Genomic DNA, 24,333 nt, shown 5'->3' on the forward strand with positions numbered 1-24,333 from the left:
CCAACAGGGACATCAGTTGCTTATATTGTTCCTTTGACAGATTCTTTGCTCTCTGCTCAAAATTGTGATTCATGCTTTATGTATGAGTGTTCATCTCCTCACAGGTTCCATGTACATTTGCTGCATTTCCCATGTTCGTTCCTTTTGTGAACTTGAAGTCTTATGGAAATCCATGCAGCCTGTAACATTTCTCTGTTGTATGTCCTGGTCTTTTGCAATGATCACAAAAGATTTGATCTGTTCTGATAGTTTTGCCTGTTTACATTGTTCCTTCCAAAATTCCTTTGTTGCTTGTAATTGGTCTTAAAACTGTTATTAGCCTGACCAGTAGTGTTTTGGGATGTACTTGCTTCACTTGCATTCAATGAGGTAGATTCAAGTATCATTCTATTGTGTGGTCTAACTTCCCTTTGTTTTTCTTCTTGTACCAAGATAGCAAAGGCTTGTGCCATACTTGCAAAGGCTTCATCATCAATATACTGCCTCTAACTACTATGTAGACTTCATTCAATCCCATTAAAAATTGTATTAGCCTTCTATCCCGTTCAGCCTTGTGCATGATAGCCTTTCCTCCACAAGTGCATAGGCACTTGCACCGAGAATTTGCATCCAATGTGCTCATTTCTTCCTAATGTTTTCTTACTTTTGTATAATAACCATAACCAGTGATATCAAGTGTCCCTTGATTGAACTCATTTATTTCTTTTTGTAATTGGTACAGTTTTGCACCAGTAGTCTGGTCATATCTGTCCTCAAGTTCCTCCCAGAGTTCTTTAGCATTGTTCATATATTGAAGTTTGTCCATCAGTTCTGGTGATAGAGAATTCAACATCCATGATGTTACCATGTCATCACATTTTTCCCATTGTGCAAAGGTTTCTGAATCTGGTTCAGGTTTCTTAGACTTTTCATTGATGAAACCAGCCTTATTCTTTACTGATAGTTCTCGAAGCACACCTTTTCTCCATGATTGATATCCTGTTCCATCAAATTTCACAGGAAGCAAGGTTGATCTAGCACTTTCAGTTGGATGCATGTATAAAGGATTTGTAGGATCTAGGCTTGATTGACTGTTTGTAGCTGTTTGATCTGCTGCTATTGTAGTCAAATTTTTCGTCATAGTTTGTATTCAATTTTTTTTTATTTTTTTTTACAAGTTTTGAGTTACAATGTTCAATTTGGAAAAAGGCAAAATTCAATCACAGCTAAATGAGACTTCAACGAGATAACAGAAGGAAACGAAAAACAGACATGAAAAATTGATCAATTATTGAACACGATGAACAAATTCAACTTCAATTTGAAGTGAATTCAATATGTAAACATGAAGATTTACTACAACATCAACAAAAACTCAACAAAATAGGACGAATTTGACTTGAAATCACTCAAAATTGTTCACAAACCAAAATTAGGGTTTCGACTGAAAATTTGATATTTCTGAGAATCGAAAGATTTATTTCTCGATTTGAAATGAAACGAAGATGAAGATAAACGATGTGCGCTCTAATACCATGTTGAATTAATAAACAAAAGTATAAACGTAATCAAACCTCAACCTCCATTGTTGAAGATTGCACAGTTCATTGAAGATGAAAAAATGAAGAGAGAGGGGGAGAGAGTTGAGTGAGAGCATATTTTGTGAAATGCAAAGAATAGAATTCTCTTCCACTTTACAATGTACATATACACGTATGAAAAATGATCAGGAAAAGAAACTACCACTAATTGACTTAACCACCTAAAATATCTAGTAACTAACTCATGACAACTTCTAACTACCTTAACTAGCTAGTTGTTCTTAATTACAGAAATACTATCACATCATTAATTAATGAACTCCCTAAACTAACTAACTAACTATTAATCTATAAGCTAATCTCAACAAGTATATATGAAGAGATATCTGAAAGAAGAGTAATGATGAAAATACAAAGGATACAAACTTTGTCTAGCTTCTAAGGGTGATTGGTGGCCCTATTATTTTCAAGCATTCACTTATAAAGTTGTAAGATTATACGTAAATCAATACTAAATAGATTGAGCATAAATCATAAAACGGAGTTCTTATGGGTATTTCCTGTAATGAAAAACTGGAATGAACTACGACTGTAATTACTGGTCGAAAGTAATTATCACATTACATCTGAATAACCTCATATAACTACCGGAATGAAACTATATCTATATTATCTTCTAATTGCACACTATAGGTATATTTATAAGAAATTTAGGTAGACAGTAATAACTAAAATAAACGTTTTACCATTGTGACTTTTAAAGTAATTCCTTATGAGTGGATTTTTATTTTCAATGAGAGTAATGGGAACAAACAACTTTTCTTAATAATTTGAACATGCCAGGAACATTGTTCCGGATGAAGCACTGAGTTAACTATGGAATGAAATCTTTAATTTACCCAAAAAAAAAAAAAAAATCTTAATCAACTTACAATGCTGCCCAACTTCTCCTCATTTTTTACTATCTATTCACCAAAATTGCAAGTTAACTCGGCGTAAATCTGAATTAGTAAATTTTGAATATGTTTTAAAAAAAAAAAAATTACCTGAAATTGATTGACTTCCACCTTCTAGAAGCAAACATGTTTTCGCATTTGTTAATCTGAAATAGCTAAAGAGGGGAAACGTTTCTTTTCTAATAGCACTATGAGAAACAGAGCCTAGTGGAAATAGGAATGGCTATAACTCAGAGTCTCATAGGATTGTAATTTTATCTTTTAAATCCAATGTCCTTCCCTTAGGTTATAACCATCAAGCTTTCTTTCTTAAAACGGAAAAGGGTCATATTTACCCCTCTACTGTCAAATAAGGTTCATATATACCCTTTGTTATACTATTAGAACATAAATACCCCTACCGTTATACTTTGGGTTCAAATATCTTTCATATCGGTTAAATATGCGAGTCCCACCTTAAAATAGACGGATAGAGGGTTGAGATTACATTTGAGGACCCAGATCATTTTTGCCCCATCCAACACCCAAAATAACCCATAACCTGACTCAAATGAAGCTTCAACAATGGAGTAAGTTGCCGGAAATACTCACCGGAGATTTTGACCGCAAAGGGCAACCGAGTAGAACTCCACAAGAGCACAAAAACACCAATGCAAAGCTCAACAGGCAACCGAGTAGAACTCCACAAGAGCACAAAAACCCCAATGCAAAGCTCAACGATGTCAAAAAGCTTCGCGATGCTTTTGAAACTGTGGAATATCAGAATCACTCTATTTTCCATTATCTCAGTACCAAAATCAAAAGCATCCATTTGAAGAGCAAGGAATACAAGATCTATTGAAGGACAGAAAAGTTTGGTTGTTCAATAGCTGATGCAGAATCCCCTGTTGCCTTGTTGATTTCATGTTTAGGGAATACATTAAGCTGTCTGATTAGCTTTTCCGCCATTGTTATAGGAAATTCCGAAGCAGAAGATGAAAAAAAAATCATCATCATTAGCCTCAGTAGACGTTACAGTTGATGAGAAAGATAAGGATAGAAAAGTTTGGTTGATTACTCATGTATGAGAAAGATGAGGATAGAAAGTTTGGCTGATTACTCCATTGTTGGAGCTTCATTTGGGTCGGGTTATGGGTTATTTTGGGTAATGGATGGGTCAAAAATGATCTGGTCCTCTAATATAATCTCAAACCTCCATGTGTCTATTTTAAGGTGGGACCCGCATATTTAACGAAACGGGAGCATATTTGAGCCCAAAATATAAAGGTAGGGGTATTATGTTCCAATAGTATAACGAAGGGTATATATAAACCTTATTTGAATGTATAAACCTTATTTGAATGTACAGGGGTAAATATGACCCTTTTCCGTTCTTAAAATGCATTTGCCTTTCATTTTCAGTTTCCTAATCCTAGTACTCCACATTTTATAGAGAGTCCATGTCTTTCTTTTTGTTAAATTGCAAATTTCTGTAACTATACTTTTGATCACTATTAGTGCAATTCATATAGTTTCTAAAAATGTCAAATCAAAAGGAGTTGGCGCGCGAACAAAATCGCATATTAACAACTGAAAAAAATGCATGCAGAATAGCCCAAAACAGACAATTCTATAAGAACTACTGGTTAGGAAACTATTAGAATTATCAATTTAGCAAATAAATGGGCTGGGATATTGGGAGGAGAAATGACTTACTTATACCGGATATCTACACCAACTATATTAGTTTATCTTGATTATTAATAAAATTGAAGCGATAACGTGTGTTATTTAATACTCCCCCCGGATCAAAAAAAGAATCCACTTAGCCATTTGCACACTCCTTAAGAAACTACACACTTCAAGAAAAAAATATGTAAATTGACTAAACTACCCCAAATTAAATAGGCATTGGGATTTGATCACATAACACTTAAAAGGAGCAAATCTGGAAAGATAAGATTAATCATTTCTTGATTTAATAAGTGGACACTTTTTTGACCCAAGAAAAAAAGGGTAAGTGGATACTTTTTTTTATCCGGAGGGAGTAATGATTAAGTGAAAAAAAATTTATGAAAAAACACACATATTATGTATTTAATGAATTGATATAAACATCAAAATGAGTAAATTTTTTCCAAAGTTAAGGTTTTTGGTTCAGCGTGTGTATGTACCGTGCCAAGTGCCAAACGGAGAGTTAAACGAATGCTCCCTCTGTTTCAATTTATGTGATACCGTTCGGATTTTGACAGTCAAACAAGAAATTTTTTTACCGCGAGTTATTTGTATGCTCTTTAAATTGTTAATTATTGTGACTTAAAGTACTTTTTATGTAGTTTCTAACTATGTAATTTATTTTTCAAAAAACTTAAAGATTGTACGTTGAAATTCACGGTCAAAATAAAAAGTTTGATTCTCGAAATTCAAACTGTATCATATAAATTGGGACAGAAGGAGTATTATATAATTTTCAAGAATTGCCAAGACTTGGGACAAAGCGCTTGAGTATGATAGTTATGTTTTGATAGAACCAAGAAAACAAACTTATTTTTTCCATCTGTCCCTTATTACACTGAAAATGACATATCGAATCCTCATTTAATTGAACGCCCAATTATACCCATTTTTCAGCCCATTCTTACGTCTTGTTTGAAAACCAAAAGGCTCCTCTTCTGTCTATAAATAACCACACACACTTTCATTATTTCTCTTGTGCTACAGCTTCCTCCTAGCTTTAGCTATACTAGCTAGTGAAAAAAAAAACACATGGTCCCTATATTAGCTTTTCATCATCTCTCTGGAGGTGATGATAGTATGAGCCAACAAGAGTACTTATTTTGAAACACAAATGGCGTTATCCCTCCTGAGCTTATTCTTCTTACATGCTTTCCTCGTCTTTTCTAACTTTAGAGGGGCGGTTCGAGCTTTCTTGACCTTGCAAGTCCGAGGTTATCTCATGTGGCCCTCGAAGTGAGGAAGCTGTTAAAATTCTCTTCTCTTTTCTATCCCTCCTGAGCTTTTACTTTTTCAATACAAACCTTGGCTAAGATTGGGCTAGCTATTTCATTTGTATTTCATATTATTGTTATGCATTTACCTGTTCTTTTGCCTTTTCGTGTATGCAAAGGTTTTGTGCATGTATTGAAAACACCGAGATGTAGTGTATAAATATATAATTCAGTTTATTTCTCCACTCTTTATTCTCCTTCAATTTCAGAATACTATATGATAGAAATACGTGAAAATAATATAACAGAAAATTGTAAAACATGTACTAGTCATTTTCAGCAGTCCATTAGGCTTTTAGCTTCAATAATAACAACCTAACAGCTTTTTGGTCAATTTATTCCAGCATAAAAGAATGAAAGCGCCAAATTTCTTATTCCTTAAGCATATGTCAGTTTCCTGTACAGGGACCCAAAATTGTACTAGTATGTCTTTGAAGCTGGCTTATTGGAATAGTAAAGGTAAATCATTTGAAATATTTATGTTTCAAGGAATGTACGTTTTAGACTATGATTTGCCCAACAGTAAATCATTGCAGTGCCTTGTCCCTCTCCCTCCCTGTAATTAATTCAAATGTGTACGTCCTTATATTAATTAACATAGGCAAAATTCTTTGTAGGTTCCACTCTTTAGTCTTTGACCAATTTCCCGAACCTTATCAGTTGGTCTGCAGATCGCCTATGTGGTATTTGCGCGATTGGGCTTGATGTGATACCTAGGAACAAATTTGTGAGATTTATTCAACCCAGCAGACAATATGTGTCATGGGCTAGTGATCTGACGTGCTAAAATAAGCTTGTTGTGGACAAATTTTTTGTATAAGAGACAGTTTCTCTGTGGCCACTAAATAATTAATGCACGGAAAAAGTGGTAAGAGAATTCAAAAGAGAAGCAAAAACAAGTTAAGAAAGTACTAAAAATAATTTTTTGCAAAAGCTAGGGCCCTAAAAGATAAATGTTAGGTGAAGATAGATGATATCACAACTGCAAATCCACCTGTCAATTGGTAACGTAACGTCCCATATATTTGTAATTCCATCTCTATGATTCTTTCTGTACTTAATCCAGCTTAAGCAGCTAAGAAATTAGATTGAGTTGACATGTCAACAACAGGACAGTAGAATAGAAGTAACAGAAAAATGGAAAAGCATATAGCATACTGGAGAGAAGCAGCCTCAGGGGCATCGATTGAAAATAGAAAGAAATAAACACACACGAATAAGCTAAGGGAATTTAATAGAGTATCTACAATATATACAGAACAACTAGTTTTGACCTTATATACAATGTAATTTTCCAGCGAAAGAGGTTCGGATGAATCCTTTGCAACCCTCCCTCCGCCCCTACTGACGGGACTCAGAAAAGGTTAACCATAGCACAGATTGTTTCTATGTATCAATGCCCAAACATATTTAGAATAGGCAGGTAATTTTTCTTCTATTGTAACCACAAGTCTAAATGTGTTGTAGGGCACATTTAACTGAACTTGCAACACATATTATGGATGAATTGCATTATATATTATCAGCACCTATTGTGAGCAACTTTGTAGTGATCTAATAGGAACTCCTCCTAACTAAGCTTACAGAGTTGAAGTGCTTTCAATTCCATAGACCCGTAGCTTTCTTACGTTCAATGCAACTATGGTGCATTGAAACTTACAGTAAACAACTTGTGGAGATGAAAATGGTTGATTGCCCTCGTGATATCATCTTCAAACTCTGCCTTTGTAGCTAAAATCTTAGGCATGTCATCTACTTTGTAAAATGGCTTCTTTTACTCAATCTGTCTCTCTGTACGTAATAAGATTCTGGAGAAATTCAACCATTTTCTGTCTGATGTGAACCTTCGTACTACACCATTCATTACTAATTTGTCTCAGTTTTAGCCAGACACATCCATATTAGCAGTTGATTTTCGTGTATTACCTATGGATATAGTCTGTCTAAATCCATTTCTTGTTGGTAGTGGCCGCCCTACCTTGTTGGATCCTTTCAGTCTGATAGGTGGCTCGAAACTAAATCGTGCAACATAGCTAGATAAACAATACATGCAATTAATACATTGCCCGTGTGGCACGTCTAATAAACGTGACAATAAAAGGTGATGTGGAATAATACTAACTAAATAAAAGAAACTCTGTACTCGGCAGTAAAGCAAATTTATACAATAGCATTCTATCGAAAAGACACAGATATATTCTGCAATGGAATTACATCGACAGTCCCAGTCGGTTAAGTATGAATAGTTTAGATCACATGTTTATTTCAATTTTCAATGCCAGTTTTGGATATGTATAGCAAGTTGTGATCTCAAACCGTGTGTATACTTTTACGAAAAAAACTAACGCGTTGCGTTTATATGTTACCAAACAACTTCTCATACTTCATCTTCACTATCTCCAGACAAAATAATTAAGAGATATGATGAAACAAAGGAGCTGGCGAACGATTCACACACATAATTAAGACTAAAATATTATAGCCTACGAATTGACCATTTGATAGAAGGGGAAAAAAGGGCATTCACCGAATAATACAAAGTTATTACCTAGAAAAATGATATTCATAACAAACTAGTTGGATATAAATTGGGCTTGACAACTTCTCCAGTAACAATGAGGGGCAGGGAAGAAAGTCAAAATGTGTTAACACCTGCTGTGGGTTAGTATTTACCAGAGGGACAGTAACTACTGCTTGGAGAGACCCCCACAGCTACTAATAAATTGTAAACAAAGTTAAGATAAGCTCTTTACGCTGTGCTTAAACACACCTTCCAGCTCAACCTCCACCACAATGCAATCATTGACAAGATAACCTTTTTTCTGATCATGCAACTCAGTTAAAGGCATAAAACCTGGAAAACCCCAATTTACCCTGGTAGTTGAAAACCAAATACAATCTGTAAAAAGTAAAATAAAATAAAAAGGAAAATCAGAAACTATTAGAAATGCAAAAAAGAATCTAATATTTTGAAAAAGAAAACTAGGTTTTGATTTATAGTGGTATTCATCTTGCAAGATTTCGATATGAAAATATGCTAGTCACACAAATAGAAACAAATGATTTCAGATATTTAAAGAAGTTTCACGTGACAAACTCAAGTGAACTAGGTAACAAATTAATATTTGCCTTACAAGATAGCTTTTTGCATCCACCATTTATCTGATCCTTGAGGCAAATGTTGCAATTTGCCTTCACTTTCTGATGGCGATCAAAGTCCTTAGCATCAACAGAACATAAGAATATTGAGATATTACGCCCCTTATTTTTTACATCGCCTTTTGGATATAGCCAGAGCTTCCTACACAAGAAATTAACACAAGGATTCAGAAACAAATAAATTCAGAATGAGTGATGGTACGGTGGGAAAAAATAATATACACGACAAACAATTATGCGCCAAGGAGATGAAGTCAGTACCATTTGTAATCTCCCACAGTAAATTCTTCAGAAAACCAATCTTCGCCAAGATTGGAGAAATTACAGATCCTCCATTCACGCTTAAATGAGTCATTAGATTTTACCATGGACAAACATTCACTGATTGCTTGCCTTTGGACGACAAATACCTCTGCTCCAAAGACACATTTGTCATCAGCAAGGTATCCGTTAGAGGCCTCTTTGAATGTTCTGTGAGAAAGAAATTTGGGAAGTCCCCATAAAGACTTGATAGGTTGAAAGCGCCGCATTTTTCCTAAATCAAGGCATTGTAGCATCATATCAGTTGAGCCAATTATTGAAAAATAAACAAGATGGAAGTTACTCCGTTTTATATTATCAACTCAGCCCATCATCAATGTTATTTCAATATCACACCAAAAAGCTTAGATGGGATACACTAGAGGAAAATGTATATGCTAAGAAAAGAAATAAGATGTATAACACACTAACACTGTACCTCGCACTGAAAGATAATTGTCACAGAGTTGATTGAACACAAAGAAGGTAAATATAGCATTGACCTCCCAACCAGCAGGCAGGAAACTAGTCCTTGAAATGGCCAAGTAAACTGAAATATGTTCACTTCCCTTATTGCTTCCCATTCCATCAGGATAAATGATCATTTTCCTGTATCAAGTCCAAAATCCATTCAACAATATAATTCAAACCATTTAGGACAAACTTCAATTAAAATGATCCACTGTTCTTTATACTAAGAATGATCATAATTCCTTAACTAAGTAACATACAACTGGCCACAATTTTGTCCTATTTTATAGTAACATAATTTAACTAGCCACAGAGATGACAAAAATAGTGTGAATGACATGATTTAAGAAAGAAGTTTTAGTATATTAACGTTAATATCTGCACAGAACCAAAGAGAGAAAAATCTATCATTTTTTGACAAAAACCATAATGTCTCACTGCGTGTGCACACGTTTTGAATTAGCTTCCTACTGAAATATCTTAAATGCCTTTAACCAGTAGTTTGTTGGTTGGTTAAAGGGTAATTATGGATGGCATGGGTGTTTAGTATAAAGGAACAGATATTTTGTAAGGAAAAAAACAGTATGGAAATTTGATCTTTCCTTCAGATCTGTATTGAATCTCTACAATTTGTTGGTCGCATGTATGAACTTCAGCTGATTTAGCTAAAGTAAACATTTGCTTTCCTCTTTCAGACTAAACAATTTGTTAGACTATTTAAAATCAAGCTGAACTTTCCCAAAGTCATCATTATTAATCCACTTCTTATTCTGTTTTTTTTTTTTTTTTTTTTTAATTTTTTTAAACATAATAAGGATCTACCATCTCCCAAATAGTTGTTACTTTTTTTTTTGTTGGGGGGGGGGGGGGGGGGGGGGGCTAAAGGAGGGAATTCTAAATTAAGAGTCATTACAAACAGGGACTGATTTGGAAGATTCAGTCCCTATCACTGTTGTCAAAGGCGCGCTTAAGCCTTGAAGGGAGGCGTGAAACATGTTGAGCGCTTCGCTTGCTTTAAGGGCGCTTCAGCGTCGCCATCATGTCTCTAAGGCATACTTTTCCTTGCCAGTGAGTGCAGTCCTGAAGATGCGACACTAAACAATTGATAATTTTCTTTGTCCATATTTTTGTTATTCATGCTTATAATTATAATTATTTTTGTTATTCATGCTTATGATTATTAATCTCGGACTACACATACATATTTGTTTTTTTATCTACATTTGCGCCTTTTTTCATTATAAAGCCCACGCTTTATTTGCACTTCGCGCTTTGCGCTTAGAGCTTTTTGGTACTTTGCGCTTTTGATAACACTGGACCCTATGAAGTCCTTGCAAAAGGTAAATAAGCAAATAAAGGTAAAGAATTGTTACGCTATTAAGAATAAAACTTGAGAGTCCCTGTACATTCGGTTCAAGGAAAGCGGGAAGGTGAAGGAAAGGGAAGCAAGAAGGTCAAATTGATATACATTTCCTAATCCAACCATCTCCTGTAATTATATGGTATAACTGGAAGGTAAGCAAACAGCATATACTTCCATATAGCTCAATCTACTAATTTCAGAGGATAATCATTAAAACTTGAAAGTTCATACAGAGAGTAGCATAGCACCCGAACATTTCATTACCTTTAAATCTACTTCCTAAGCAATGAAAGAAAATGATTTTCCTGTGCGAAAAGGACAAAGGGAAACAGCATTTACCCCTACTGTTATCCGCCCTACCTTTCAAGGTGGGGGTTAGGTCTGCGTACACTCTACCCTCCCCAGACCCCACATGGTGGGATTATACTGGGCTTGTTGTTGTTGTTGTTGTTATCAAGGAATAGCAATAGCTTATGGTATTTTCCTTTTGACCTCTTGCTCCCTTCTACAACTCCTCATCATTCAGTTTAAACCAAACACATACAGTATCAAGAAATAGTCAACAGGACAATATCAAACATTATTATTCTCACACTCTCAAGAAGGGGGGAAGTCATTTAGCTTGGTACTTCATAAAATGTTCAATGGCAAATATAAATTTAAGAGCTTAATACAGCATTAGTGAGGATTGACATAAGTGTCTTACCATTTATAACCACCAGCCTCAAATTCATTTGATTCAAACTTCTCAATGCCACTCTCTGAAAGTAGGGAGAAAGACTCAATTTTCAACAAATAGTGTCTTTGGTGAAGCCTCTCTAACTTCCACTGTCATTTCTGCCCATATTGCACATCAAACAAAAAGGATAAATGTTATTGCAATTATTCTTTTTCTGAAATTAAGGGTGAAAAAACTAGTCAAGTAAATGTTAGCTCCATCTAATAACCACAATAGACAAAATATACTTCAATAAATAAAGTGTACTCTCTAACAGCTAAAACTTTTAGATAAAATGACACAATTCAGCACCATATCAAAACAGGCAAAAGGTTCCGGGTGCAAATCTCGCCGCCACCCAAAAATCTATAAATATCTTAAGAATCTCGCAAAAAGCTTAAATAAGACGGTTACACAATTCAACAAAATAAGACCAGTCAAGTAATGTTAAAGTTCCATTTCACAATCATAAACCAGAAAATGTTTTTCAGTTTTCCCACGTTCGGTTGGTTAAAATGTTTTGAAAAACATTTTGACTAGCAAAACAACTTCCTTAAAATCGAGGAAAATGAATAGATGTAGGAAAAACAAGTTTCATAAGTAACATTCCAAGTTCGTTGTCTCCTCCCCTACCCACCAAACGCCCCCAACCCCACCCTTTGACCATTCTTCACCCCCGAACCCCCGCTCCCCACACCATCCCACCCCCATAGTGTTTTGCTAGGTTACATATGGTTAGAATAGTTAGTGTTGATGGGAGTATATGAGAGATTGAATTTTGGAGAGAAATGAAAGTTACTCTTTTCAGAGACTAAATTTTTGTGGTTAGTCTGAAATTAATTAATACGTTTTTTGGTTTAATTTAATTTCAGAAATGGCTGATATTAAGTGTCTATTCCTAAAAGATGTGTCTGCTACGAAAAGTCTTTTTGATCAGATGTGTGTGCTCCGAACAGAGACACTGATTTCTTCTCAACTTGAATTTAATTGGATTTAATCCTAGAGGAATTCTACTAGCAACAACGAAGTGGGAAGCTTAAATTCCTTAAGGACAGAGACTACTCTATTTCTTTCCCACTTCTGAAATCTATTTTTCTAACACATATAAATGCTCTGGGTTAATATTTTTTTGCTTGCTTACCAAACACCCACTTGTTTCCCAAGAAAACATTTTCCTTCATGCCAAACACACCCTTAAGCACAGAAAACACAAAAATATAAGACAAACATGTCAATCCAAAATACGCATGCAGATGCCCGTATCAGAGCCTTGTTTTTGACACATAGACGCAAAGGTACTCGCACACACTAACATCAAACATGCTCTCTGTCTCTGCATTATGCAGATATTGTATGAATTGTTTAAAGTAAGTACTATACGTTTCTAGCAAAAGGATCGGCTAACATGTACTTCAAAAACACGCACTTTGATATGTAATTTCATGCTTATCAACGCACATATTCGAACACTGATTGGAAGCAAATAGAATATGCATGTAGACACTAAACCTTCATCTTCAAAAGCAAGCGATCCCATGTTAATGGTGCCTGAGCGTTATGCAAAACCCTAGTAGTTCACAATGTTTGTGTTCTTTAGGTTTGAAGTTCTTTCACTTTGGAGTTCTAAAAGGATTTGAACTTGCCGTGCGATTGGACTTTGGAGAGTCGTGCGTCCTTTTATAGCTTTCAAGAAAGAGTTAAAAAGGGTTTGAATTTACCTAGCGCTTCCGGAGAGCACAAGGCCTCCTTTCGTACATACTCCAACAAAAAAATTAATGACTTTTATTACAGTTATATAATCTATATATATATATATATATATATATATATATATTATTCTAAAAGCATGAATATAAATGTTGGTTGACCAAAGTATCATTTAAATATTGAATGACTTATATGTCCTTTTCATGCTAAATAAATATATTCCATCTTGGATAATATTGTAATAACAACTAATAATTTGTATTTTGAATGAATTAGTATTCCGGATTCTAAAGTTAAATATGAATTTTCCATTTTGAGTTCTAATTGTAGAAGTTTCCTAGCAAATTTAAAACATTAAATGCCGAACGAATGATTACTTATTCAATTCGCAGACCAGAGTACAACTAATATAATAATTTATTGGCCAAAAGTTAAATGTAATATCAAAATTCAAGCGACCTATTACTTAATACTTACAAATCTTTCAAATTGTTTTATTTAGGGATTAGATTGTTCTTCTTGTCTTTTATATCTAGCAACCAAGCAAATAGCCCGCGATTTTAACCCAATTGATATCGCCTAAAGTAGCTAATTAACTTGGTCAAAATTGAATGACTTTTATATCGCAAAAAATAGAAAAATAATTTTTGTATGATAAACTTTAATTAAATCGGATGATTATTATGAAACAAAAAATGGAAGTATTTTTCATGTGATAAAATTTCATTAAGTTGGATGACTTTATGTTATAAAAAACAAAAAGGTAACACACGCACACAAATATATAATTTCCTAAAGCATAAGCACCGCAACAACACTAATAATTATTCTCCTTAACTTTCTGTTTACTTTAGTTTCTCACTTTGCCAACCACATATTTTTATTTTGTATATTACCATTTCAACAGTCACTTCCAATTTTGTTGAGTTGTTAAAGAATTTCAACTGTTGAAATATTCCTCGAGTATAATTCATTTAAAGTTTTATTTATGTGAATCATTCACGGAGAAAAAGTTTAACAACCAAGAAAATAGCCCGCAATTCTAACCCTATTGATACTGCCATTAATGGCAATACGTAGTTAGTGTTATGAAGAGAAACCTGAGGGAACATCTCTAAAATTGATCCATTACATTTATATTTTATTAAGTTATTAGATCGAGTACTGTTATGTCATATTTTGATTTAGAATATAAGAATTCGGGTTAAATTTACTTATTAGTTAACTTGGTCAAAGTTGAATGACTTTTATACAATAATAAAATTTAAAAATTTGTATGATAAACTTTAATTAAATTGGATGATTATTATGAAACAAAAAATGGAAGTAATTTTCGTATGATAAAATTTCATTAAGTTGGACGACTTTATGCAATAAAAATAAAAAGGTAACACACGCACACAGACGTATAATTTCTAAAGCATAAGCACTGCAACAACACTGATAATTATTCTCCTTAGCTTTTTGTTTACTTTAGTTTCTCACTTTGCCAACCAGATATTTTTATTTTGTTTATTACCATTTCAACAGCCACTTCCAATTTTGTTGGGTTGTTAAAGAATTTCAACTATTGAATATTCCTCTTGAGTATATTCATTTAAAGCATTACTTATGTGAATCATTCACGGAAAAAGAGTTTAAATTTTCTGAAAATAAATTAAATTTTCTGAAAATAAATTATTCATTGGTGCTCCAATTAAAACAGAATGGAAAAAAAGACATATAAGAAATAAAAATAAAAAGAAGTTGTGCGTGAATGCGTGAATTCTATTAAGATGAGGGTAGTATTACGAGGATCTATAATTTTGTGTCACTTGGTAAAGCGGGGTAGAAAAACTACTTTCTAACATGTGATGAATAAAACTTCTTGTCCCTAAAATTTACGTGAATTATTTATGGATGAACATGCTACTGCTTATGTTTTTTATCAGAATATATTTAAATTTTTCAGCAAATAAATGATTGACATTCTTTTAATTTTGCATAATAACAATTTTCAAATGGGATAAATAAAATATATGGTCACTATCTCAATTCCTAATGTTGATTATTTTAGTCATAACATATTTTTCCAAATAGGTAAAAACATAAAGGATATATATAAAAATAATATTTAATAAGAAGTATTAAGTGGATACGATCGATCAAATAATATTTTGGTACCTTCTAAAATAAATAATCTGTAATTTCAAATAACATCACCTAACATTTGAGAGATTGACAGGGAATAACGTGCGAGGCACGTTCATAGAGGCTAGTTATTTTAAAAGCATGAATATAAATGTTGGCTGGCCAAAATATCCCCTAAATATTGATCGACTTTTATGCCTTTAAATATTTGTATAATTTAAGGATATGATTGTAAATCACCCAAGGATGGAATTCTTTTCCGATTTAAACTACACATGCCCGATCCTAGAAAGTTGGTATTATGTATAATTCTTTCCGTGCATAATTGTTTTGGACAGAGAGTTCATCTAAAACAACAACTGTCCGAAAATTAGAATTAATCCTCCACTTCAACATACTAGAGAGACAGAGACTATTAAATTGGTTAACTATTTTGTTTATACAAAAATATAATAAAATTATTAGCTATCGTAAAAGTTTAATTATTTCTGTTAAAAATCATTCCATATTAGATAAAACTGTAATATTCAAAACATTGTCTAATATCTAGGACTTTGAGATTTAATATTTTTGTCTAATATCTAGGACTTTGAGATTTAATATTTCTCAAAATTTGTAACGAAAACGACTTGAGGAATCATAGTTGTAATAGGAATGAATTCTTCCTAAACTTTTTCATTCCCTTTTACCTATTAAATAAAAGTTACCTTAGATTTAATTATTACCGTGTCTATGTTTTAATACTATGCAACTTTGTTCATGAAATGTATTTAACAAACGATCTTTGCTGTCTTAATAATTTTATCACCAAAGTAATTATCACTGATTGTAAAGTCGTAGGGACTTAGTAGGCTCATTGGTTATTTATGACTTTATGTTGGTGAAGGTTCAAATCCCCACATTGTAATCCCCTCTCCCATTTCCCCTATGTAATAAAAACAATTTTGAAAAAAAAAAAAAACTGATTGTAAAGTCATTATCCCATAAAATATCAATATGGCACAATATCTCAAATAGTTAAAAATTAAAGAAATATGGCACAATATCTCAAATGGTTAAAATTTAAAGTTAAAACCTCTTTTGTTTTTTTAAGAAAAGAAAGTTAAACTCGATTGGTATTAGAAGTCTACACAAATTGATATCAGTCAAAACTTTAGTTAAATTCATATTTGTTTTCTTATTTATTTTATAACTATTTTGTCTTTTACATTTCTAAGGAATATTGATATGGATCAATATATCTCAAATTTTGTTTTCTACTTCATTAGACACTAAATAATATCTCATTAAAGATATTATTACAAGTAATACTACTACCTAACATTTTTTTGTCATTGATAAATTGATAGAGAATAATGTGCAACGCACATTCGTAGAGACTAGTCTATGAGCCTGTTTGGATGGGCTTAAAAAAAGCAGCTTATAAGCCAAAAAAAAAAAAATATATATGTTGGGTAGTCTAACTTATTTTTTTTTTTTTTTTATCTTCGCTTTTTTTTAGATAATGTTTAAGTCAAACGGGTCCAATTAATTTTTGAAACTTATTTTAAGACAAAATGAACTTTAATTTCCCGCCAACCAAACACTCAAAAAAGCGAAATGCCTTTTTAGGCAACTTATAAGCCAATCCAAACGGGCTCTATATCTATATAAATATATAAAGCAGGGACTTAGGCCCGCTGATGTGGCACTCTAAAAAACCAGGATTAGTATTTATTTTTTTTTGTCAAATTTTTGCCTTTTTCAGTAACAAAAAAACACTTAACAAATAAAAAAGGTGCCCCATCTAGGAGAATTCAAGCATCGCTTGAAGACTATACCCAAACGGCTCCTTACCCTCCTCTTTTTCATTCCAGTACAACTTCTGTTTGTAATTTGTGACGCCTCTCCTCTTCTTCCTCTTTGGTGTCTCCTTCTCTTTTTCCTTGTGAGAGACACGCACAACAAATATCAAACAAATCAGTCCAAATTTCTCAAGAAAAAGGAGAAACAGAGCACGGATACGGCTTATTCCTCCCAACAAAGGAAAGAGTACGGGTGGTCATGGAGTGGGCCGTTCTCTTCTGCGATTTAAAATCTATCCTCTGAGTCTTTGTTTTCAACGTATGGATGAGCATTTGAGGAAGAAGACGAGTTCTCATAGATTTCAAGCCTCGTCTTTCTTTAACAAAAAACATTTCTTAAAGTAAGTCTATATTAGTTTTCCATCTTAGTTTTTTTCCTGGTATGTTTGAATCTTGGATAATCAACGTATGTATCTTATATAAATACTGAAGAGGCAAGTTATACACTCGAAAAAAGAAAAAAAAAATTAGATTAGTGACAAAGCTTAGTGACAAAAAGTAGAATACCGTGAAGTAAGCCCGTCAACCGGTTCGGTTGAACCGGTTAAAATCGGAACCGGACCGGTAAAAACCGGAACCGGTAGAACCGGTTAACCGTTAATTTTTTTACCGGTCCGGTTCCTATTTTTTTGAAAACCGGGAATCGTTAAAATAGGTTTAATTAAATATTTTTTTTTTTTTTTTTTTAGAGTCGTTGGGCCATGGGCCCCGGTCGAATTGGGACCGTTGGCAGTCGTCCATTTGCAAAATGGCGTTGCCAAACGGTCATTTACCTATTTTTTGCCCCCCCCCCCCCCCCCCCCCCCAAAACTTTTTTTTTTTTAACACTTTAACCCATCCCTCACCCCTATATAAACCCTTCTTCATTTTCATTTTAATTCACACCAATTCACTCTTCTCTTTCTCTCAAATCTCAATCTCTCAATTATAGTTACTTTGCAATAATTAGTCACTTTATATTTCTCTCAAATAAATATTACAAAGTCTTATTATAGTTTCAATTATTAATTTTGCAATTATAATATTGTTGGTGGAGTTGGTGATTTTGCAACAATCAAGTAACTTTGGTGGATTTGCAATTCCGCCTTCACTTTGTTGGAAATTAATCCGACAATTTGGTACCTTCGTTCCAACTCTATCTTTATTTTTCGCAATTTAATTCTAGCAATTTATTTTTCGCAATTTAATTTACGTAATTTAATTCTAGCAATTTAATTTGTTGTGATTTATTTGATTGTGATTTAAATTAATTCTATTTAATAATGTCAAAGAGATTAAGACGTGGTTAGGTAGTAGTAGTGGTATTGTTAGGCGTGAGCTTAATGAGGAAACATTTGTGGAAGAAACACCTAATTTAGGTATTGATGTTGGAGGAAATAATCCACTTTTACGTCATGAGGTAATGCAACAACATTTTACCGACATTTTTAATGAAGACTTAGATGATGATGATGAAACACAACCCCTCGAAAATCCCATAGGAGATACATGTCCTGCACAATCACATACACAAGACAAACCGCCTAGAACTCGTAAGCCAACGGCTAAAGTTTGGAAATTTATGACTAAGAATAGGAAAACCAATCGGCTACATGTACCCTATGTGGACAAGTATTTAGTTTTAAGTAAGGAGCTGGTAAGGATGGTGGAACGGGTACACTAAATGGTCATATGAGAACCAAACATATGGATGTTTGGGGAAAGCAAACGGGTTCAAATGTGGGGGGATTCAAATGACGATAGACCCACGAACCGGTAGGAATTTTAAGTATGACAAGAAAAAAGAGCGTGTAGAAATAGCTAAAATGGTAGCTTATGATTGTTTACCATTTTCCTTTCCATCGGGTATGGGGTTTGTTACTTACATTCAACGTTGTTATAATCCGTTATTTGAGGGTATTCCTAGAAGTACTTGTAGAGCCGATGTTATAGATTTGTTTAAAAAATATAGATTTTATTTGCGCCATGTATTTAATTCTTTAAATTGTAATGTTTGTCTTACCGCTGATTTGGGTCTTAGTCTTAACAAGTTAGATTTTTTTGCTATTACATGTCATTGGGTTGATGACAACTGGGTTATGCAAAAAGAATTATAGCTTTTTTATATGATGAAGGAAAAGGTCGTCACGATGGAAAATTTTTAGCGGATTCAATGTCTACTATTATGAGATTTTTTAACATTTATAGAAAAACACTTTGTATTGCTTTAGATAATGCTTCTAATAATACAAAGGCGATTGGTCTTTTAAAGAGAGAATTAAACCCTCGCTAAAAAAATATTTTTCATGTGAGATGTAGTTGTCACATTTTAAATTTAATTGTTAAAGATGGTCTTGACTATTTTGACGATTCTATTCAAAAAGTTAGAAATGCGGTTGCGTTTCTTTTTTGTAATGCTAATAGGGGAAGAATTAGAGATTTTAAGAATGCTTGTGTGGAAAATAACCTTAGACCTAGGAAAATTCAAGTAGAAATTGAGATTAGGTGGAACTACACTTACATTATGCTACAACAAGCATATGAGTATAGGATTCCCATACAACAAATTCACAACAAATATAATACTAATAGTGATGATTGGTTAAATTTTTCGCATTGGGAAGATGTTAAAGAATGTGTTGAGCTCTTAGAAATTTTTTATAATGCAACTCTTTCTTTTTCTAGACAATTCTATCCCACGGTAACCGGAATTTTAGCCTACTTAGCGGAAATAGCTAGAGTTTTACAAGAGTATAAACATAAATCCGGTTATCAAGTGTCTATTTTTGAAATGATAATCAAATTTAAGAAGTATTTTTTTCTCATCCCAACTTTATTTATATTGGGTTCTCTTTTAAATCATTGTTTAAAAATGTCTTATACTAAAAATTTGGTTGGTCAAATTTATACATTTTTAGAAATTGAAGCGGGAGTTCAACCATCTTTAGTCAAGCGAACTCGCTATTGATGATGAGTTTAGAATTTTTTTACTCATTATTGTAGTTTGGAAGAACGTGCTTACACCCGTTGCTTCACGCCTACTACTTCTCGAGTAGCAAAAAGGGCTTGTCGGGTTTAAAAGTTTTACATTCACAACCAACTTCTTCTTCTAGTGCAAACTTTGATGAATATAACTTTTATTTGATGCAACCAAATGTGGATATCAAGGAACCGGGATGACTTGGACGTCTTAGCATGGTGGAAGAAGTATAAGGCAAGTTATCCGATACTCTCAAGAATGGCTCGAGATATCCTTACGGTTCAAGTATCAACCGTGGCTTCGGAGAGCGCATTTAGCCAAGGAAGACAAAGCAAATTGGAGACCATAGACATTCATTATCCGGCTTTAGCTTGCAAGTACTAGTGTGCATTCGCGATTGGATTAGATCGGAGCGACGCAATCAAAACTTAGAAGCGGAGGAAGGCGAAGAGGAAGAAATTGAAGATTTGATAGCTAGTGGACCGGCCCAAATGGAAGACTTTGAAGATATTTCCATGGCCGAATATGATGTGGGGGAAATTAACGAAATGATTCAAAATTGGTAATTTTATTATTCTACTATTTCTATATATTCATGTATTATTTGCAAGTTAAAAAAAATTACAACTTGCAAATAAATGTTATCCAAGAATGAATAAAATATATGGCTCATTGAGCTTTCTTCTATTTACTTGTGTTCATATTTTTACTTTTATAAAGTTAGGAATATACCTAAAATATACTAAGAATATACTTAAATTAAAAACTAGAAAGTTATATACTTGAAAAATAACTAAAATATACTAAGAATATATTATAATATATAGTATATATATAACTTAAACATATATATATATATATATATATATATATATATATTAAGTTATACATATATATAAGTTATATATAACTTAAAGATATATAAATATACATATATATAAGTTATATATAACTTAAAGATATATAAATATATATATGTTTAAGTTATATATATACTATATATTATAGTATATTCTTAGTATATTTTATATATATATATATATATATATATATATAGTTATACATATATATAAGTTATATATAACTTAAACATATTTATATATATTAAGTTATATAACCTAAGTATCTTGATACATATATTGATATATATATATAAGTATATTCTTACTATATTTTAGATATATATATATATATATATGTATACGTATGTACGAATTTATAAACTTAGAAAACAATTAAGCTATAAATAACATAAGTTATAATATATAAGTTATAAGTATATATAGTATACTTAAAGTATGTATATATATATATATATATATATATATATAAGTTATATAACCTAGGTATATTGATATATATACGTATATTCTTACTATATTTTAGGTATATGTAGTATATAGTGTTAACTTAAGCATATAACTTAATATATATATGTATACACGTATATTCTGTATTGCTGACTTGCTGTTAGCCTGTTAGTCAGTAAATATTTAAACTTTACTTATAAACTTGTATAACATATGTAAATATACCTACAATATACTAATAAATACTATAATATATATATATAATACAAAAAACAAAAACAAAAAAGGGTTTTGAAGCTTTTTAACCGGACCGGTTCCGGTTTGAGGTTTCAAACCGGTTAACCGGTTCCGGTTTTTTAACCGGAAACCGGCCGGTTCCCTAACCGGTTCCGGTTTTTTAACCGGAAACCGGCCGGTTCCCTAACCGGTTACCGGTCCGGTTCCGGTTAAACAGGTTAACAGGCCTACCGTGAAGTGTGAACACGTAAGTTGATATGTAAGTCCTTATATTTGAGCGTGATGGACTACAGTGATTACTAATGTTTAAACTATTAACTTGATTATAATTATGTTACTATCTTTCCTACTATTCTTTTTTCCTACACTAATTGTTTGCAACTTTATATAACTTCTTTTGTGTACTTAATTTCATATTTTTTTTCATTTTATGTATTTCAGAAATTTATAAAACAAAATTAAAGCTCTATAGGGCTTACGCCTAGGCCGGTGCTTAGTAAAATGTCTCGGCTCACGCCTTTCAAAACATTGGTATGTACTTGTACATATTCAATTGGGGAAGATCATGTGGACACCAAAATAAGGTTGTTGTATCAGTTTCTCATTAATATGGATTTCTATTAGAAGATTTTCCATCAAACCTGTTTTTCTTACTTGCTATTGCCTTGCAACGGTTTCCACCTATTTACTTCATCTCTTCAACTTCGTTCGTACATTGTTCCTCATGTATCAAGTTTCATTATTTTCGTTATCTTTAATCTGTCTGCGATTGAATCAGTTATTATTTTTGCCTATTATCCAGTTCATTTTTGTTTTGAGTTACAAACCAAGACATAAGCTGAAAAGAGTCAACACGAGTCTATTCGTTATCAAATTTTCGCTCCAAGAAATGTCAAAAGGTCTCCTCTCACTCCCCTTATTCACTTGTGTTATGTTATGTCTTTATCTCTTGATTCAATTGTGCGAAAAATACTTTTCAAGAGATTATATTGTGGTTTTATCCAATAGGTACTCTATTATGGTTTAAGGATAACATAATTCCTCTTTGTTGAGAAAAGCAAAAGTCATGTTGCACAAAAGAATTTTTAGTGCAAACCATATTCCTGTATTAAAACTTTAAATAACCGTTTAGCTGTGGCATAATGACTTATTGCCTCCTCTGCAGTAGCATTATAAATTCTGTTATCCCTGTTTTCCATTTCGGTTATAGCCTGTTGTACTCATATTTTTCTTCTTTATAACTACTCAGTTTAATATGATTACCTATTACCTCTGGTTTTTCTATTTTTTATATTTTTCTTAATTTATCTTATGTGAGAAGATAAGTACTGATATGTCACGACTAATAATCTTTGTACACACTTTATTGGTAATTTAGAGTATCAACTGTCGCATTTAATTGTTATCTTAGTCACTGCATCTAAGCAACTGCTTATATAGTTCTTGATTGGTGATTAGGATAATATATCAACAAGGCATGTTTAACTGTTGTCACTTGTCTTGCTTTACAGCCTTGTGGGATATGAAGGCCTTCAATTCTTTGAACATGAGCCTTTAATTATTTTATGATGATACACTGCACTTGAAAACAAAATACTAAGCAATGAAGCCTGCTTACTGGTTCGTAATATCTTTAGCGTTTACCTGAATTTACCCTTTTTTTTTTTTTTTAATATTTGAATATTAGAAAAGGATGTTCATAAGTTTAATAAGGTTCTTTCTGATCGCGCGAAGCGCAGGTAAATTACCTAGTTAAAATGTAAAAGAGAACCAAATGAAATAAACTAGTACGATCAAGCATGCTCAATGGCCCTAAAATTTAAATTTAAAAAAGAGGCTTTTAATTTAGGGAAAAGGGGTAAATTTTATCCTCTACTATGCAAAGATCAATTTTATCCTCGGTTATACTTTTCATATAAAAATACCCTAATTATCCCCCGGTCACGATCCAACGGTGAGGGCCATGACGGGCACGCCGGAGCACCGAGCACCACAAAACATACATACATCTCATATCCATACCGAGCGGGCCATTGTGCTAGCTAATATATCTTATAATCGTAGGGACACAAGCCCGAAAGAACTATACACATATATACGTCATCACACCGGGCCATTTATGTATACAAGCCGACAAGGCTGCCAAAATGATATAACAAAATATGGACTAAGGAGGTCAAAAGACATCTAACTGTGCATACCTGTCTACGAGCCTCTACGTGGAATACATAACATAATAAGGATGGGACAAGACCCCGCCATACCCATCTGTACACAAGGAAACATACCAACTGATTTGTAGCTCCGGAACAAGTGAAATGCTCATGTAAAACGCAGAGAAAACAGCCTATGAGTCCGAATCGTCTCCCTGTCTACCTGCGGGCATGAATGTGCCCTTTGGGATTTAGACACCATCATGGAAACATACTACCTATGGATGCTCCTTTGGGACTTAAGAAGTCAAGGAACAATCATAAAAGCGCTACAGGAACATCAAAGACTGAAGTAATCCTAGTGCTTCTAAGAGTAGAGTAATATGGAAGCTCGCTTACTCGTTTGTTCGTTCATATCACGAGATCATGCCAAAATGAAAGAAAGGATAGCCTTTAACAAGCCTTTCCGGTCGCCTTAACTTTAATTACTTAATGCTTGTCCTCCCAAGTTCGTAAATC

At 33.1% G+C, this 24,333-nt stretch overlaps 2 protein-coding genes across 3 annotated transcripts in view; both read right to left on the reverse strand.

Annotated features, from left to right (window-relative positions):
- Positions 1-628: 628 nt before the first annotated feature.
- Positions 629-1,120, reverse strand: LOC132038421 (uncharacterized). Its single transcript, XM_059429092.1, has one exon. The coding sequence runs from the start codon at positions 1,118-1,120 to the stop codon at positions 629-631; it is 492 nt and encodes a 163-aa protein (XP_059285075.1).
- A 6,874-nt stretch (positions 1,121-7,994) lies between these two features.
- The window catches only part of LOC132037477 (MATH domain and coiled-coil domain-containing protein At3g58200-like), a 51,531-nt gene continuing 35,192 nt past the window's right edge, over positions 7,995-24,333 (reverse strand). Inside the window, exons 1-6 of one of the 2 annotated variants that reach the window (XM_059428012.1) lie at positions 12,984-13,110; positions 11,463-11,593; positions 9,362-9,531; positions 8,884-9,157; positions 8,598-8,764; positions 7,995-8,362 (exon numbers count right to left, since the gene is read on the reverse strand). In XM_059428012.1, the coding sequence (XP_059283995.1) occupies positions 8,199-8,362; positions 8,598-8,764; positions 8,884-9,157; positions 9,362-9,527 (771 nt within the window). In that variant the 5' untranslated portion in view covers positions 9,528-9,531; positions 11,463-11,593; positions 12,984-13,110 and the 3' untranslated portion in view covers positions 7,995-8,198. Of the gene's footprint in view, positions 8,363-8,597; positions 8,765-8,883; positions 9,158-9,361; positions 9,532-11,462; positions 11,594-12,983; positions 13,111-24,333 lie in introns of those variants that run through there. The other variant, XM_059428011.1, reaches the window with a different exon arrangement.

This window comes from Lycium ferocissimum, chromosome 11, assembly GCF_029784015.1.
Source record: "Lycium ferocissimum isolate CSIRO_LF1 chromosome 11, AGI_CSIRO_Lferr_CH_V1, whole genome shotgun sequence".
NCBI lineage: Eukaryota > Viridiplantae > Streptophyta > Magnoliopsida > Solanales > Solanaceae > Lycium > Lycium ferocissimum.